The sequence below is a fragment of the Poecilia reticulata genome, chromosome 1 (genome assembly GCF_904066995.2).
Source record: "Poecilia reticulata chromosome 1, P_reticulata-male-v2, whole genome shotgun sequence".
Lineage (NCBI taxonomy): Eukaryota > Metazoa > Chordata > Actinopteri > Cyprinodontiformes > Poeciliidae > Poecilia > Poecilia reticulata.
In genome coordinates this window covers 2,058,740-2,077,979 of record NC_088830.1, presented here as the reverse complement: position 1 = coordinate 2,077,979, position 19,240 = coordinate 2,058,740, and the positions used below count along the sequence as shown (strand labels likewise).

Here is a 19,240-nt window from a genome sequence, read left to right as displayed (position 1 = left end):
AAGCTCTCCTCCTTGAGAGTAACCGCCATCGCTAAGCAACATATGAAATCTTTTTTACATTCATATACTGTACATCACTTGTATTCTGTATAGTCAGCCTCCTGAGGATGTTGGAGGTATTTCATTCATTTATTGTGACTAAAGCCCTGCACAACTACCCTTGTATCAACTTTTTTGTGAAATGTGACCATACTTTGGAGCACTTCTGCCATGACTCCATCTGGGGTATGTTCTAAGTAAAAAAAACTGAGTGTACAGTACATCATCACTCAAATACACCTTGCGTTATGACAAGGGGAATAGTAGGGCAGGTAGATTAACAACAGTCAGAAAGTGGAAGGAAGTATGGATGAATGAACTTAGACAAGCAATAGTCATAAAATACAAACTATTTTTCCAGAGGGTACTCTCTTTTTCTGTATAGATCAGAAAAAAATCTTTAGAAAAAAATTCCCTTTCACACTCTCCAGATGGTAGGAACCCTGCCTTTATGATGAATTCCAACTTTTTCTCCCCTGACTATAAGCGCCAGTCTGTAACACCATATGTCGTTGGTGGTGATAAATAGCTGCAGGAGCTGTTTATTTTAGAGGCAGGCTGTACTTCCAGTGATTATGGTGTGTGACCTCTCACAGAGCGTTTGAGCTGCTATCAATTGTGGCAGTTCCAGTTTGACCAGGGATGACAGCATCTCTTATTTTTAGCAGACTAGAATACTTTTAAAGGATGATGGTCAAGAAAAACCAGATAATGAATTCAGCAAGTAGGTTGATCAGAGTTGACTCTATCATATCTTTTATCAGTGTTTACAGGTTTTTAATTAGCCAAGAAAATGAAATCATCCCCAACAGTCCAAATATGAAAATCTCGTTGACCATGAATCACAACATTAATTCTGTATACTACTGTCTCCATTAGTCCTTAGCCTCTTGTCTGCTGAGTAAAAGGTCTGAACAACAGAAGGACAGGAAGAATAGAAAGTAGGTACCTCATTTATTCTGAAGAATTTCTGAAAAGAAAGGACAACATTTTCAGAAATGTGACTGACAGTTATGCTCTGCTAGTGAAAGCAGCCTAATGAAATGAAGTCAGAAAAAAGACAACAGAGGGAAGAGACAGAACTGTAAAGGAAGAGAAGGAATAACATAATAAAAACTGGTAGTAATTTGAATGATTTACCAGAACCAGGCGAACTGCCCAACTCCTCAATTAGCCTTAATTAAATCTCATTTGGCAAGTAGTTCTTCACTTACTGTAAATTTTCTCAGCAAATTTTGGCTTGTCTTTTTCAGTTCCCTGTTGTATGTCCAATATACTTTCTCTTTCACATAATTTTAAGAAAAGTGAAAGATCTGCACTTCACCAGCTTTTAACTTCCAAATGTTTTTTAAATCCATCTTAAAATGTAAAACTCTAAGGACTATAAAACTATTTAAATTTACTTCTAAGGGCGAGGAACAACATAAATCTGGGGTATGTGAGCACCCCAGTTTATGTCAATATTAGAAGAGAAGTCAACAGGCATCAAAGCAGTTGTGGGTGTTTTTGTGAGCATAGAGTTTAAGAGTCACGTGACTGCAACAAGGGATGCAGGAGTTTGTCATTAAATATTTTAGATTTTTACCATGTCTGGTCTTTAGATTGATGTTTTTTGCTAAATAGAAAGTGATGGAGACTTGGAGACCCACTCTCGTTGACAAAGGAGAACTTGCTAGGTTTGTTAAGATAGCTGTAGCATATGCTATTAAGGAAGTCATCACTACACTGGTAGAACAAGTGGTCGCCCAACTTTCAACCAAAACACAAGCCAAGGTGACGGAACAGATTGCAGAATTTCAGATTCAGATGCCATTCGAGTGGATACCTTGCCATGTATAGAGCACATGGAAACCACCAAAAGCCACCTGATGCAGGTAGATAATCACCTCTCTACATCGATGGACAATCCAACAATGCCGTGCACTATGCTGGAGGATAAGGCTGATTTGGAGGACTCGAAAGATATTTGTCTGGACTGGTGCACAATGATCTGAAAAATCAGATTAGCATCTGATAATAAATATTCATGCAGCAAAGACAACTGATTTTCCCTGCTTTGTTTTGTCTCTAAGTGTCGAAAAAAGCATTTGACAGACTGGAGGACAACATTCAGAAATGCTGACTTTCTAAAAAGACAAAAATAGAGATTTTGTCAAAAATATTAGCCACCATAAAGGTTTTAAAGATATTGAAATTGATTAAATAAAATTACAGCAAAAATGTATTTTCCCATAATGAGCAAATGTTCAGAGTGAGCATTCAGAAAACGTTTGGCGAACGTCAAGTACGAACATTCGACTTTCAGTCTACATTTAGCAGACTTTTGAGAGAAGCGCTATGTAAGTTTAATTTTATTTAATTAAACTTAAGATGTCAGAGTATTTTAAATGTCCTTCTAATCACAATGTAGTTAGTGCTACCTAAAAGTGACTTTTCAAGGTCTACTTGTCCTCATGGCACTTAAGTGGCCTGACGTACTGCATCCTCAACACAGCTTGTAAAAGCCCGCCACATACTCAAGCATACTTCACTCTGTGGAGGTCTATTGAAGCACTCGAGGTGGACTCAAAGCAAAAGTCCACCAAACATGTCAGCGCAAAGGCACATTTTTATAACCGGGAAACAGTGATCATCATGATCTATTTGGTATGCAACAGATAAGGTTCAGAGCTGGCACAACCAGTTGCAAGGGCACATAGCATGACTACCACTTTCTGTGTTTCATTGACATGAGTGTGATGGCTAGTGGAGTAGAAACATGGCTAGTTGCCCAGCTATCTCATCAAACTTGCTATCCATTCAGATTGTGGGAAGTGAAGCGATTTGTCATGAGAAAAGTAAACAATGTATATGCTTGACTATGAAATCCTAATTGTCCATGAACTGTGTGCTGTTCACAGAAAACTCGCAGTACACCAGAGTATATGGGAGCCTTTAGGGTTTATAGTAGAAAAGTTAAACCAACAGAACTGCTTATGTGTAGAGAAGTGAGACTTACCCAACCTCTGCATAGCACACTAATCTAAAAGATTCTGGCAATATTTGAAGATATGTTCACTTGTTAGAAAATCCGTAGAGTGATTTGCTCACTCTACAAGCAAATCACTCTACAATTCAAAAAACAGCAGATAATGAATTATCTGCTTAACAATGACTTGCGTCATTATGCGTCAACAATATTCTTGTACTTGTGAATAGTTATTTCTTAAACAATGGGATTCAAATACTCTTTTAACCTGTTTCAGATTGATGGACAGCATTAGAAGCTTTTCTAAGTAAATTTCTAACGATTCTCCATCTTCATAGTGTATTAAAACACACATGCATCCTCCAGAACAGTAAACTGCGAAAACTCCTTTTATAGAGGTAGTCTCTCCTGCAGATGATCTATTAATCAAGCATATTTGATTAGTAAGACTTGATTGCTACTTTTTATCCTAATTCAAGGTAAGTAGCAAGGATGTGCTTAGTTTTTCATGCTACACCTTTCTACATTATTTTAATTTAATAAAATAGTGACGATGTGGAAAGTGGGTGTTTTTTAACTCTTGAACTTGATTAAGCTCAGTTCATTTATATTATGTCCTGATACATAAAAAAATATATATATTCAAACAGGAAATCATTTCTTTTAAAATTATACTACATGTTTTAAATATAGTTAAAACTATCTGTATGTTTATATAACATTCAAAAAAAGGATGAATCTGTGTTCAAATATTTGTTAGGTAATGCATCCCTATTTAACACATCATTCGTTTTTACATCACTTTAACTCATCAGTTTATAGCCACGTTTTTATTTGATCCCTTCTTCATCTATCTTTTTTTTTATAGATTTCAATAAATCAAATCTGCCTTTACACAACAAGGGATCTTTACTAGGGAAATGTTTATTGTAAAAAGCACACACTTACAAAGTGAAAGAAACACAAACACACAGAGATGTTTATGACAGTGAAGCCTAACTATACCTTTAACATTCCCTAAAAAATGCCCGGGGGAGCACTTCACTCTAACAGCAGTAACAAGGTACCATGCTTATATTTATGTGATTGTGTGTGTGTTTTCAGTGTGTACGTTTGTAGACAAGGATGCCAAAGGATACAACCCCGTAAAGAGAATCTAATTAAAACACCCCACAGCCACAAGGGACAGAGTATTCCCTCCCTTCCTCTCTTCCTGGTTTAAACATAGTGGACACTACAACTCAAGGACTGTTAGACAGTGGAGTCTAACACTACTTGTGTGAATTGTAGAGATTGAACAGACAATCTTAAAATCAAACAAAATGTCATATTGGCACAGCCCAAATAAGGCACAGATAAAAATTAAAGGGGTGGTATTATGTATTTTGTAGTTCATATGATGAGCTCAGTAGCTCACCAGGTGTTTACTAATTACTACTGCTGCTGGCCCAGAGGGGCTGAGTGAGTGAGATATGGGGGAGGGGTGTTTTGTGGGGTGGGTGTTTGGATGGAGACTCAAGGTTCAAGTAGGAACTTTGGGTAAACGGATGATGCACTGTATGAGAAAGTGTTTAGGCACCCTGAATGGTTGCTATGGCAGATTAAAGGGTTTCTCAAACATGCATAAATGAGACAAAACAACACTCCAGTTATGTTTTTGATGAGGGAATGACATAATGTGGTGTACAGCTCAAAAACGTATATTTTTCACAATAGCATTGCTATGCCCCTTTAAATCAAAGACCTGTATTGGACAGTTTGCAAAGATTTTTCAAAAATAATAAAAAAACAGAATTATCAGAATTCTGTTTTTAATTTTTGGTGCCTTCTATTTCGGCTTACTTGAAAAGTAGATATCTACTTTAACTACGTTTTCAAGTAAGTCAAGATAGAAGACACCAAAATTGATAATATTTCTTGCTTATTTAACAAGGTACTATGTTAGGTTCAAGTTTTGAATCTCTGAGCTCACGCTGTTTATTAGTAATTCCAGAATTTATTCAGTTTCAACTGTGTTTATTTTATTTATGTCGCTACAAATAACAGAAGGCAGATCATGACAGTAATGAAAAAGAATACAAAGTACAAGACTAAATGAACAAATTTTGTTATAAAAAGAATGTGGGGTAAGAGTTCAGTTTTAAATCTATCCACATTACTGTGCAACTAAAATAATTATACTGTAACAAAAAGGCAGAGAAAAGAGCATAGATCAGTCAACAGGTGTGTCTACGACATGTATTGCAGAATCCATTTGTCTAAAAATTATAATGGGTCTTGATCTGCATAACACAATAGTGAAGTTAAAGTGGTAAAGATCAGCATCAGTTGTTCAAACCTTAAAATCAATTAGTTATAATTGTAATTTACGGAGATATTTGTGACAAACAGAACTCAAACTCAAAGACTAATCTCAAAGCATAAATAAATATGAAGATTGTTCTTGTAAGTTCCTTAAAATCTTACATTTAAATGTTAATTTAAAAATAGTTTTACTTATCTATGTTAATTTAAAATATTTTAACTTATCTATGTTAAAATATTTACTGTACTAAATATGTAATTTATTGAGCATTGGCTATGATATCTGTGGTCTTTGTTAGCATTTATGGGGCCCTTCAAAGCCTGGAGAGCCTTAAGCAGCTGCTTAGTTCATTTACACCATGGGCCGGTTTTACATGTGATCAGCATTAAATCATGTGTTTAGATCCACTGACTGATTTCTTAATTTGGATTTAACAGAAGTGTAAATAATTTATATTTATTTTAATTGCATTTTTTTCTTGGTTTTAAGACTCAGTAGTGTGTTTAAGTATTGACAGCAATGTCTTCCAATACTATAATTATCTAGTAATATTTCTACATTTAATGTCAATGTAACATCTTTAAAAAACACACACAACTGTTTAAATGTCAGCTCAGTTTGGCTGGATGACCAGGTCAAGGAAGAGTTCTGGTCATCCCAAAGTTCTTCCACGTAACGATAATGCAGACCTCTTCGAGATTCCGAAGAGTTCTGCAGCACTCTTCGGAATCTCGAGTGCTGCAGAAATTATTTTGTAACCTTGGCCAGATCTGTGTCTTCCTGTAGTTCTGTCTCTGAGCTCCTGGGGCAGTTCCTTCCACCACATGATTCTCATTTGCTCTGACATGAACTGTGAAGTCTTACATAGACAGGTGTGTGCCTTTCCTAATCAAGTTCAATCAGTTTAATTAAACACAGCTGGATTCCGATGAAGGAGTAGAACAATCTCGAGGAGGATCAGAAGAAATGGACAGTGTGTGAGTTAAATATGAGAGATACAGAAAAGGGTATGAATACTAATGAACATGTGATATTTTATTTGTATTTGTATTTTTTTTCTGTGAACTGCAAGGATTTTGTATGCACTGTCCACAGACGGTTGAGATTTATAAGTCAAGCATACCGATTGCCAACATTTCTCTCAAGAAATTCCTTAGTTTTTCACAATTTGAATGGATAAAAACAAGTTTGTTAATGTATTTTACATTTATCATATAACACACTTTGAATTAATTTTTGCTGAATTCAAAAAGACTTGACTCATTTAGTCAATGAGACTTGACTCATTGTGTTGCAACATCATCACTCTTCACTAGCTATAAGCTGGTCGCTTGGCTGCGTTGAGCTTGTTTTTTTTTTTCTTTTAGACTGTTTACAAATGATCTCAATTTTGGACATAGTTAATTAGGAAATAACTTTTGTAAGATACAAGGTTGAACACAGTAGAAAAAACAAAAATGCTTCTCCTTTGTAGCTACATTGAGCAGTGTGTACATGAGCATGATTGACAGAACAAGAACCTTCCTCGTCTTTTATATCCTCTTTTAGGTTCTATAAAAAAGGATATAAAAGATCACTGTTGGTCTCAAACACCCTGGCTGGTTTGGTTACAGTCTGATGCCTCACACGCTGTTCATATAATAAGCTTTTGTGATTTCCTATCACCTCTTCCAGATTCAAAAAGTGTTTTTCTTACCCAAGATGCTGAGGTAGACAGCAGGGCTCGTCACAATCTCTCCTGTCATCTCGTTCACCGCCTCTACATGGTAACGTCCTGCATCCGCCGCAGTGGTTACCAGGACAACTAGCTGATTGTCCAAAGTGATAGCTCTGCAGGGAATAAATAAAACACACTGTCAACATGGGTTTGCAAAAATAAACAACACATCTCATAGGAAAAACATGTAACTTTCCAACATCAATCAATCTCTGACAAGAACAATGCTCAAACGCAGACTCTGTCAAGAGCAAAGTAATTGTCACCAAGATGATTCAGAATTCATAAGTGGGAGAAGGAAATATTGAATGAAAGCATTGGAATAGGTTAGAGGATTCAGAGAGCTTAAATCTATCCCACTGTCCCACAGATTTATATTTGGCTTATTTTGTTTAACTTTGGATACTTTTGGCCATTTATTCTTATTGTTTGTGTATCGTTCTTTATGCTGATCTGTCTGTTTTTTCATGTTCAAGCAGGGATTAATATGCCACAAGCATGTGGTATACTGCAATACAAACACACAAAACAGCCTTAAAATACACAGAACCTGAAAACAGTTTTCCTTTGAGAACAGGAAGAAAAAATATGCAGGCTAATTTCATGTTGCTGTTCCATGGGAGCATAATAGGAAGAACAACACTGAAAGGGGGAAGATTGTGAAAGGTGGTAACAAGGGTGAAAATTAATATTCGTAGTACTTAGATTATCTTGTATTTGAACTAGTCTGACAACAAATGCCAGCAGGCAGGCAAGAATGGCAGGATGTTTTTACTGATGCTACTTGTGTTTTGAGTGTGTAACTGGATGTCATACTGCTTCAAAATTCTAACTGAACAGCCTCACTGAAATAAAATCGATATAACCGAAGGGAAAATGAAGCTATATTAAATTGAGATGTCTGTCTTTTATACTCATATGCTCCACCCGTGTCCACACACACAGTGGATGCTGTTCGCTTGCACTCAAGAGTCTTTTGAGAACACTCTGCAGGTCTCATATATTTAATATAATTATTCACTGGGCTATGGCGAGTTTTAGCTGAAGTATATAACCTTTACAAACAATGTCCTTTTTAAATATTTTTACTTTGTAGTGACAGTAAAATGAGACCTCTGCCTTTTCCTGGTGATCTTACAGCCACCTGCAGAAATGCACTGCTTGGTGAGGAACAACCAATCAGAGCCAGGAGGAGGGTCCTACTATAATAATGCTTGTGTACATGTTGCGCACACATTCTGCAGTGTAGGTATATTGAGCAGCATGTACATGAGATTGATTGAAAGCACAAAGAGAGACAACAGAAGCACAGTGAGGATGTACAAGAGCTCTATTTATTCACAGATTATCCGTCTTACATCATACTGTCACAACAAGGTGACAGTTTCAACAAAACATGAATAAAAGATACACGGCTTTACATAGTATTCTAAGTAAGCACAGACACATCATTTGTGTGTGCTGATACAAATTTCATTAGTATTGTTTAGCAGTCCTTTTTTACAACAAAAAAATATATATCAGTAGGGGAGAAATAAACACTTCATGTCCTGCTGATTTTGTATACAAGGAACAGAGACTGATAAGAGCCCAATTTCAGTTTCACTAGATGAGAATTTAATGATAAATAAACACAATAATCCAAGCAGCACAGGAGATCAGGGGCTAGGAACTCAGACTGGTAGTAACTGGTGAGAGCAGATGTGAGCAAAACAATGTGGAGCACAGCTAAAGTAATTATCAGCACCCATAACTTAATTATGGCTCTGCTGATGCATCCACATGTAAGTTGAAACATTACAGCCCGATAGTGTCTAACCAGGACAGACGAAAAGAGACAGAGGAAGAGGAGATTAGAGCCACAAATAACGTGAGGTTGTTCAATAACGCAGCCCATACACACTGATGGGCACACTGAATTCCTCAGGTCTAATTTTATTTTGTGTGATTTCCCAGGAGAACATCCACAATAGTCAGAGCCTCAATCCCAGCAATGACATTTTTCTGCTTGTGTGAGTGCATGTTCCTCTTTGTGTGCATCTTTCAATTACATCCACCTGCCTAAAGCAGCGGTTTAAAAAAACCGCCCTCTTTTCACAGTAAGAATGAATTCAGTGTCATTTTTAAGCATACATCACAATTTATAGCGGTTTAGTCCAATTACAGCCCCGACCAACCAGGAACTCTATAACTGCTTTATTCTTTGCATGCTGATTTATATTAAAGGCATGTCTCCACTTGCCCACAGAGTCTTTGGGAGGTTCAAGAGAATCTAAATTAGCAAGTTAACATTCAAAGTAAAAAAATCTCAGAGGGCAGGTGGGCGGGTTTCCAGTAGGACCAATTAAGACAATATGTAGACATCTGTGTATTTGTACACTGAGAATATTTTCTTATTTACACATACATTTTGTATTATATAATTTATGTGTAAAATAACTTGTTCTGGCTGTTTCACCTCTTGCTTTCCTTTCCCACTGGATGCTCACAACCAAAAGCAGAGCCGTTTGTAATTCATAACAAATGCAGTTAATTTCCAACCACAATCTTTGATTGGACTTTCATGTAATAGGCAGAATCAATCAATCAATCAAATTTTATTTGTATAGCACATTTCAGCGGCAAGGCATTTCAAAGTGCTTTACATAATTTAAATAAAAACAGGAATAAACAGTGAGAAAGAGAAAAAGATTTTGAAAAAGATTAAAACAAATGAGTCTTCATAGACATGATGAAGTGAACAGTAGTGGTGTGTAGATCCAGATCTTTGTGCTCTTATCTATCTATTGACTTCTGAAAGTATGTAGTAAATTTACTAAACTACAAAAACCTGAACTTTTCATTTAACCCTCCCAAGGTAGGGTCCTCCTGAGCGTGACACTCAGCAGGAGCACTGCAGATGTCACAGTCAGACACAGGGGAAGTGAGGGTTTGTCTTGCTTCCCCTGGAACAGTTCCACACACAAAAAACACTTGTAAAAGTATACTCAGGGTCAGCATGATCCTGCTGAACTGCGTACAGAGTAAAAAGACAGTCTTGTCTTTTAAGACTGCAGGATGGTTAAACAGAGATGCCCTATTAAGGCCTCAGATGAGAACAATTATGTGAAAAGGAAAGAGCAGAGCACAACTTCTAACCTACCCAGATATAACCATCTACCTTAACTGACAGGTCAAAGCATTAATCAGAGAGGCCAGCTCAGGTGGGAGAATCTGTCAGCAAAACAAATACTTCTTGCACATTCTTCAAACTAACGAAAAAGAGGCAAGAAGAAAACTATTGTTGGAAAAAAAAAATTAACAACCCTGTTTGCCACAAGCTTTACAGAGGACACTGCAAACACATGGGAAATAGATGATCTGGTCAGATGAGGCCAAACGTGCCAAACATCATGTGTGATGGAAAAGCTATCAATAAAGACAGAGATACAATGGAGTGATTTAGGTCAAAGCATATTCATACCTTAAAGGGGAGATAATATGTATTTTCCAGGAACACAGTGCCATTTTGTACCAGAGTCAGGTAGCTGTGCTCAGGGGTGAAAGTAGGCGGGTATGGTCGGTTACTGCGTATCCATAAAGATTTAGCAGAGGTACGCAGTACCTGCAAGAGAGGGGAGCGGCTGTCTGTTGTAAAAAAAAATAAAATAAAAAAATTAATGGGTTCACTGTGCAGTCATGAGTGCACCTTCTAATCAGCCGTGACTGATTAGTTTTACAAGAACAATCTAAAACACGACTTAATCGGTTAATGAATAGCTTTTTTTTTCATTTCATATTGTTTCTGAACTCTTCGTGCTTTACTAGAGCAGGGGTGCAATACATCGATCGTGGAAGGTTTTGAGTCGATCTCGGCATTAGGAGACAAACTGAACGCCGCCAGGATTCTGAGACCCGCACGTCCTCCTCTGACTCCTTTTCAAAACGTTCGTAACTTTATTAAAGAACAACAACAACAAAAAACATCAACAAAACGTGTCATTACACAAAATGACACGTTTTGTGTAATGACCCAACAACAATAATAATCCCAGTAATTATTGTTTCAATGAGGTGTTGCCCAATTCTGTTAATTTTGGTTCCATTACCAAAATAACGAGCAGAGCAGGAGTTTAAAATTAACTAATCAGCCACAGCTGTCTTCAGGGGCTTATTAATAATCGCAAAATAAATATCAAGCCTGAAGACCTGATATCGTAACGGACTGAATCTTATGTTTTTACAGTAATCTCTGCTCTGCAGGTGGTTGCCACGGCAACGGGTGTGCTTAAATGACAAATATAAAGAGAGTAAAAAGGTGCGAGTGGTTTTGAGTTGATCACCTCTTCGGTTGTTTTACTTGTGTTTACCTTTGCTGTGGCGCATTACAGCCGCTGTAGTTTCTAAAAGTTCAATAAACGACAAACTTGCACTAATTATCTTGTTCGTCCGTTAGTATACGTCAGTCACAACAAACATCAAACACGATAAGTTTCATCAAGTATTTAACAAACAAATGGCTTCTACCATGATAATTATGTGAAATTAAATTGTGTAATATTAAAAAAATAGTTTGGGCATCTTCCCTTAAAGTCAGAGTCTGAGAGGCTTTTCCTCTACCAAAAATTTTTTTTTTTGCCTCTTATTTAGTGGAAATATTGATGTAGGTTAGATTTAATAACCTTTGTCAACCTTTGCATCTTCACTGTTGAAAATGAGGCTCTAACAATCACAAATCACATTGAAATAAAATCCAGTCCAACATCTGATTTGAGGTGATTCCTCTGGAACTTGCTGGAGAAAAAATATCCCAACTTCAGAAGATTTGCTTTTAACTTAACAGAGCTCTGTGGTTCCTCCTGTCAGTATGAGAGTCATGGTGAGGAGGCGCCAGAACATGGAAAACTGGGATGCACTCTATGCCATGATGTTCAGAATTTAGGTCTCATGGCATCTCAAAGTGTCAACATTGCAGACAGTGGGCTGAGGGAAATACAGCTCTATTTTGTAGCAAGAGCTACCCAGCTATTCTTGCTTCACAAAAAAATTCAGCACAGAAACCCCAAAGCACACAAAGAAGCAAAAAATTAAATTAAATTAAAAAAAAAAAAAAAAAAAAAAAAAAAGGGGCACTGCCAGAAATCTTGAGTCCCCTGACAAAAAATTTGTTTGGGCCCCCCCGCACAGCTGCTGCTACAATTTTTTTAGTCCATCTGACCCATAAAAGGCGTCACAATTTTAAAGGCTTGCCTCTGCCTTGCTTTCTTTGGTTCAATACTGATACTAGCACAATATTTACTGCTCATGAATTTGACATCCAACAATCCATATCCAGTATGCAAGTAGGTTGTTTAATTTTTTCTATTAGTTTTAGATTACTGAAATGTCTCTCCCCATGAGCAACAGTCAAAAGCAATGTGCAACTACACATAAAGCAATCCAGACTTCTAAAAATGCTATGTAGTTGTATTTTATTCAAGCTGCAACTTCAATAAAAAATATGTTTTCTCCATATTTGTTAAAGCTGTCACAATGTCGTAGCAGTTTGTTATGAGACAGTTAATCTGTGAAAACAATCAATCGCCTCCACCTGAACTACTATTGTTAGCTAAAGTAATGCACCGTTCTGACAGAAAAAACAATCAGAACCAGGAGGAGGGTCTTAGCACTGTCAATTATCCTCATTCACTCACTGCTAATGTGCTAAAGGTGGAGAAACAACTTATAATTACAAGAAACCATTTATCTGCCGTCACTGTAGCTATGCTATCTAAATTGAGCATTCACAGTTTGAATCTGCACAGCTCTGTGCTATGCTGTGCTATGCAGCACGGCACAAATCGAGGGGGAGGAAGGATGAGCAGCATCACATGAGATTGTGATTGACAGCACTAAAACTCTCCTGCCACTGACTGGTTGTATATAGCACTGGGAGAAGGCAGAGGAAATAGATTTTTCACAGATTACCTCTCATACCATACTGTCACAGCATGACAGTTTTAAAAAATACATGTGAACATAATCATGTTCACAAAGATAATCATTCTCACCGCTCGCTCAACGCGCACGTCTAAAAACGTGCACCTCTAAAAACGCGACTGTAGGTTATACCATAGAGCTGCACAGAGCTAACGCAGTGGGGTTTGAACTTGACCCCTACCTTGACGAAAAATTCTGCAAACAAACATAATTCCTCACGGGGTTGATGTAAATATTCATACTGAAGAGAATCGCGTGCAATCTACACCGAGGTAAACTGCAATGCAATCAGTGCTGTGATTGGTCTGCGCTCTGGCTTTATAGACTGTTAAATGCATCAACTATAAACTCATCTTTTAGGAATAATTCTGCTCCGAAACCTTCAGCGCAACAGATATACTTGCAGTCCAGCTTATCAATGATAATTTAAAAAAAAGCTATTTTCTATTTTTTTATTTTTCTAAAAACAAAAACAAGCAATGGTTAAGCACAACCCACATATGGAGGCCTTAGTCCTTGACACAGCCGTCGCAGGTTCGATTCCCAGCCTGGCGACCTTTCCCGCATGTCTTCCCCCTCCTTCATTACCCTCCTTCCTATCAAATAAAGGCTACTAGAGCCAATAAAACCTTTAAAAAAAAAAGCTCAGATTGTAGATGTGCAAACCTGGTATGGAATTGGCCTTATAGGCTGTAGGTAGGTAAGAAAATACAAGAGTAAACCACACTTTTTAGATTGTATTACTAAAAAAAATGCAATGATGTGCTGCTTTGTATTGGTTTAGCATAATATCCAATGAATACATTAAAGTTTGTGGTTGTAACATGACAAAAAGTTCAAGGCATATGAATGCATTTTGCAACACATCATCTCTAAAAAAATAGAGTTTAAAATTTTTTATTTTGATCCGAGTATCATGAGTACACATCAACTAATTATTTATTTTAGAGTGTACAATGTGTTGAACTTAAAAAGAAAATAATTCAACATTTAGCTCCCCGCATTATAGTGGGGAAAAATGTTCGGGCTTTTAATTAAACTCGATTATAGAACTCACAGCTCATGCAGGTGTGCATGTGTGAGACAGTCTCACAAGGCAAAGAAATTAAATATGGCAATCTACTCTATTCCATCCACGTCTCCTTCTGCATTTCTCCTTCTATCCTTCATTCACTCCTTTAAAAAATACAAAAAACAACCTCTGATTCATTCCCCCAAAATCATATTTCCCATTTTCACACACACAGATTACAATCTGTATTTTTTTATTTCTTGAATTCTCTACATCACGCAAACACATCACATCATTCCATACAACTGTCCTGCTGTGCCTTCCCCTCCCAAACGATTCCTCTGAACCAAAGCTCCACGCCGGATTGGTCTTTCATTTGAGAGTCTGGCCCTGAGTTTAAATAAATCCTCATGAGCCTTAGCACTGCAACACTGACTGCTGAACAAACACACACAGGCATGCATCCGCAGTATGCCAGGAGCTAATTAGCACACACATGTCGCAGGCCACAGGATGAGTGAGCGGGCGAGTGAAAATGTGTAAGTTATTTAATATTTCATACCGCCTGAAAATGTGTGTGTGCATCAAGTCTGGCGGATTGACTTTCACTCCAACGCCAATGATGCCCACCCCGTCCCATCTGCTCTCCTCCTCTATCTGTGATAGGCACCCTGCCACCTTCTTAAGGCTCGGCCCACTCTGACACATTGAGGCTCGGATGCAGCAGTGTGGCACCAGGGCAGAAGGAGGGATCCTCCACTGTAAACAGAGTCCAGACAGAAGGCTTTTTGGCAGTTTCCTCTTCAAAGCCACAGCCAGGCAGCCACTCACACATTACCCCAGATCAGCACGCCCATTCACACACACGCACGCACGCACACGCACGCACACACACACACGCACGCACACGCAGGCACACACGCCTACTGTGTGCCTCTTTTAACAGAGGCACAGCTTGGGCCATTCACATTCTCTGTCTTTTACCCGTTGTACGTGATGTTTACTTGGAATGTGAAAATGTGAAAGCTTTCCCTGTGACATGAATTGAGAGTTAACATACAGGTCTCTATGTGCTAACTGCTACATTATGTGTGTCTGTGGCCCTGTTTAAGTCTTGCCTAAATATATATCAAGCTAATAGGTATTTATTACTAACTTTACACTGAGTTGAGGTGTGTAGGGTTTTTTAAGCATCCCTGTCCTCACAATTGCCTGTCAGCTTGAATTGTGGTGACCCGCTCTCTTTCCTGAAGTAATTGAGCAATGGGCTGAATGCAAAAAAGTTTCTTTAGAATCTTCAACAAACCAGCATCGAAATCTTAAACTTATACAGACTCCAATTTCAAGATGGATGGATGGATGGATGGATAAACATATACATAAGGAACAGACAAATAGTTGAATAAATTAATTAAAAAGATGGACAAACAAATACAGATTGACGCATGAACAGATGTATAGACAGAGAGACAGGCAGATGGAGAGAATAAAGAATGGACAGAATTTGGTCAAATTCCATAGTCGTGCTTTTCCAGACTGTGTAGGAATGACAATAGAATGAAGCCACAACTTCTCCTCTAACTTAACTTTGTCTTTATCTGTAAAAATCCTTCCAAGTTTTCCTCATTAGTGAAGGATTTGCTCTCATGTTTTCAAAATCTACTGAATACCATTGTGAACAAACACCTTTTTGTGGATAGATTCAGGAGCAGCTCAGCTCTTTTTAAGTCACAATAAAACTATTCTCGTAACTTTGCTGGGCTCAAGGTGAATTTGGATGTTTTAGTTGGCTCGAAAGCACAGTGACTCAGAATGAACACAAAGCTGCTAGTAGAATATTTTTCAGTTAATGTCTGCCAGCCACTTTCCTGTTTGATTAAATAAGGCACAGAAAGAATCTGGACGAGTCAGATAAAATAAAGCAGTGACTACTACATTAATGTAGCAGCACACAGTGCAAAAGAATTAGCAATAATCCTGGAAGTGAAACAAAACCAGCAATGGAAATTAACTTTCTACAACAGCTTCATGTAGTTTATGGAAAATATGAAAGATCTCTTTTTGTAACAGGATTAAAAAGTCTAACTGAGTTAAGGCTGAGAACTGGACCTCTGCCAATATGTTCTGACATTCAGCTGCCAGTAGTCTAACAGTGAAGGCTTTGGTGATTTTTCATGAGTAGAAAAACTGAATCCTTTGTTAATACTGTGTGTAGCTAACTGTATGTTTCTTAAAATGTTATTTTAGGAAATAGATTAAGACTATCTTACAAAACTACTTAAGTTTCTAATTTTGGAGATGAATCAAATCAAATCAAATGTTGTGTTCGAGTGTTTTTGTGTGTTTTGTAGAAAAGTCCACATGCAAGCTAACAATCCAAAGTCACGGGTGATTGCTATTGGTTCTCCTTTTATAGAGAGACTTATTCTTCTTACGTCTGTAGAGAATTTTTTTTTTCATGTTTAAAGTTATACACATATTTCAAATAACTATGTGTCTAGTCCTGTGTCTAGTGAAGGATAATGACCCAAGTCATTATCCTTCACTTACATTCTGTCCAGAAGTAGGATTCTGTTAAAATGACCGGACCTAACCTCACCCACATCAGTTAGTTGAACATTTCAATTGGTTTCAAAGTACAGTGACTCAGAGTGAACAGTGGGCAGGATCTCATATCATGTTTAAGCCTTGAGCCTATATTTAAGCCTATTCAGTTTTCAATTCTAACAGGTTGCTAGAACGTCTTCAGAAACATATCCCGTCTTCTGTGGTTATCGACTTGACTTTAACATTGGCAAGGGTTTTTTGCTCATAATCTGCAGGAGAGGTGGGCTCATTTCATAGAAAGGGTTCAAAGATGAACTTGGGCACTCAAATGACACTTGGAAAACGTTGTTTCTGTACATAAGGTGTTGATTAAAAGTCCACATACACTCATCAATATCACTGTCTTATTATGTTCGACTTAATAATTTACTGAAATGGTTCTTGATGTTGAAATAATTATTTAACAAATAACTCCAAGTTTTCAAAATACTCTCACAAAAAGTGTGAATGTGATGTAAATTTTTCATCCTTACAGATTGAATCACACTTACAAGCTAAGATTTAATATACAGAAAAAAATATTCACACTTGTAGCAAATTCAGATTTGAAATTCTTTTCAATCAACAAAGAGGAAATGTGACCCACACCTATTAAAAGATGAACATTTTTTGTAAAGAGCTTTTCTATGTCGTCACCCCCGTCTTTAGCTCCTTACACAGACTCTTTATCAAGGTCTTTGACTCAAAACTATTACTACTTCAAGTGGGAAGCAACATGTGCATAAAATTAAAAGATTGATTTAAAATCATAATTTTAATTCAATTTAATCAATCTGAAATTTGCGGGGCAAATTTGTTGTTTTTTAACACACATATATATATATATAAGTAAAATTAAAAATATATTTTAGATATAATTTTTTTTTTTAAAACTGAGACTGAACTCTTAAAAATATACTTCAGTAGGTTTAATTTTAAAATTAGTAACTAGTAATCATATATTAACTAAGTTATAATATAGTTATTAATATGTAATAATTATTAATAATTATATTAGAACGTGTTTAGTCATGTATGATGCAATAAAAACAGATAAAAAGAGACAACCAAACATTTATCAAAGAGTTCCCCATCTCCATAGTTTGGTTTGCTGGAAGTAAACCAAATGGGAAGGAATAATGGAAGGAGGCTGCTGATGCATTAAAAATGTGCATCTACAGGGTAATTTTATTCTCACTAAAAAAGAAAACAGGGTTGGATCAGCAGATTAACTCCAAACAGGTTTGATTATTTCTGAGGTGATTAAGGTGTGTAAACATATATTCACACGTATAGAAGTAGCTGCGCAAAGGTGTGCATTTGTAGAGCGCTTTGGCTGTGATGGAGAACATCGCCAATGGAAGAGATTCAGAGGGAGCGATTGATCAGAGATCATATTGATCTCCTGGGAAATGTTGATGGTTTATTAGCGTTTAGATTGCCCAGATTGATCATCCTGGAGCTCTGAGCAAAACGTAAAGAAGGAGCCGTTGGTTACCTGTGCAGCTGCATCCTTCAGTCGAGCCACGCCCGCTTTGTGAATGCGCCTTTATGTACAGAAAGCATCTGTATTCTGTAAATGTTCAACTTCTGCACATGATTCTACAATAGAATAAACGACCACATTCCCACTCAAAGGACTTTCTGACATGCCGTCTTTCTCTAAACCCTGGCTGAACGCTCTGCTGTATAGGCATTTGCACAATCTCTTTATTTTTTTTTTTATTTAGGTTTTTTTTCTTTAAAATATATTATTTTTGTTTTAGTGAGGTGACCTTATGTGCCCTGAAAACACCATTTACATAAAATATATTATAAATACTGCTACAAACAAGGACGTTGCCATGGTTACTGCTTCACAAGGTGGCAGACTTCCGGGTTTTATATTAATTTATATATACAGGTCCTTCTCAAAAAATGTGCATATTGTGATAAAGTTCATTATTTTCCATAATGTAATGACAAAAATTAAACTGTCATATATTTTAGATTCATTGCACACCAACTGAAATATTTCAGGTCTTTTATTGTTTTAATACTTATGATTTTGGCATACAGCTCATGAAAACCCAAAATTCCCATCTCAAAAAATTAGCATATCATGAAAAGGTTCTCTGAACGTGCAATTAACCTAATCATCTGAATCAACAAAGTAACTCTAAACACCTGCAAAAGATTTCTGAGGCTTTTAAAAACTCACAGCCTGGTTTATTACTCAAAACCTGTTCCCAGAGTGTTGGGCTGTTCCCAGAGTGTTGGGCTGTTCCCAGAGTGCTGTATCAAGGTACCTCAGTGGGAAGTCTGTGGGAAGTGTGGCAGAAAACGATGCACAACGAGAAGAGGACCGGACCCTGAGGAAGATTGTGGAGAAGGGCCGATTCCAGAACTTGGGAGACCTGCGAAAGCAGTGGACTGAATCTGGAGTAGAAACATCCAGAGCCACCGTGCACAGGCGTGTGCAGGAAATGGGCTACAGGTGCTGCATTCCCCAGGTCAAACCACTGTTGAACCAGAAACAGCGGCAGAAGTGCCTGACCTGGGCTACAGAGAAGCAGCACTGGACTGTTCCTCAGTGGTCCAAAGTACTTTTTTCGGATGAAAGCTAATTTTGCATGTCATTCGGAAATCAAGTTGCCAGAGTCTGGAGGAAGACTG

The 19,240-nt window shown here is 37.3% G+C and overlaps 1 protein-coding gene across 2 annotated transcripts in view; it reads right to left on the bottom strand.

Moving 5' to 3' along the window:
- Window positions 1–19,240, bottom strand: part of LOC103462363 (protein sidekick-1) — a 592,150-nt gene that overhangs the window by 217,967 nt on the left and 354,943 nt on the right. For both annotated transcript variants that reach the window (XM_081607811.1, XM_017305213.2), the window contains exon 5: window positions 7,009–7,142. In XM_081607811.1, coding sequence (XP_081463937.1) covers window positions 7,009–7,142 — 134 coding nt within the window. The remainder of the gene's footprint in view (window positions 1–7,008; window positions 7,143–19,240) is intronic.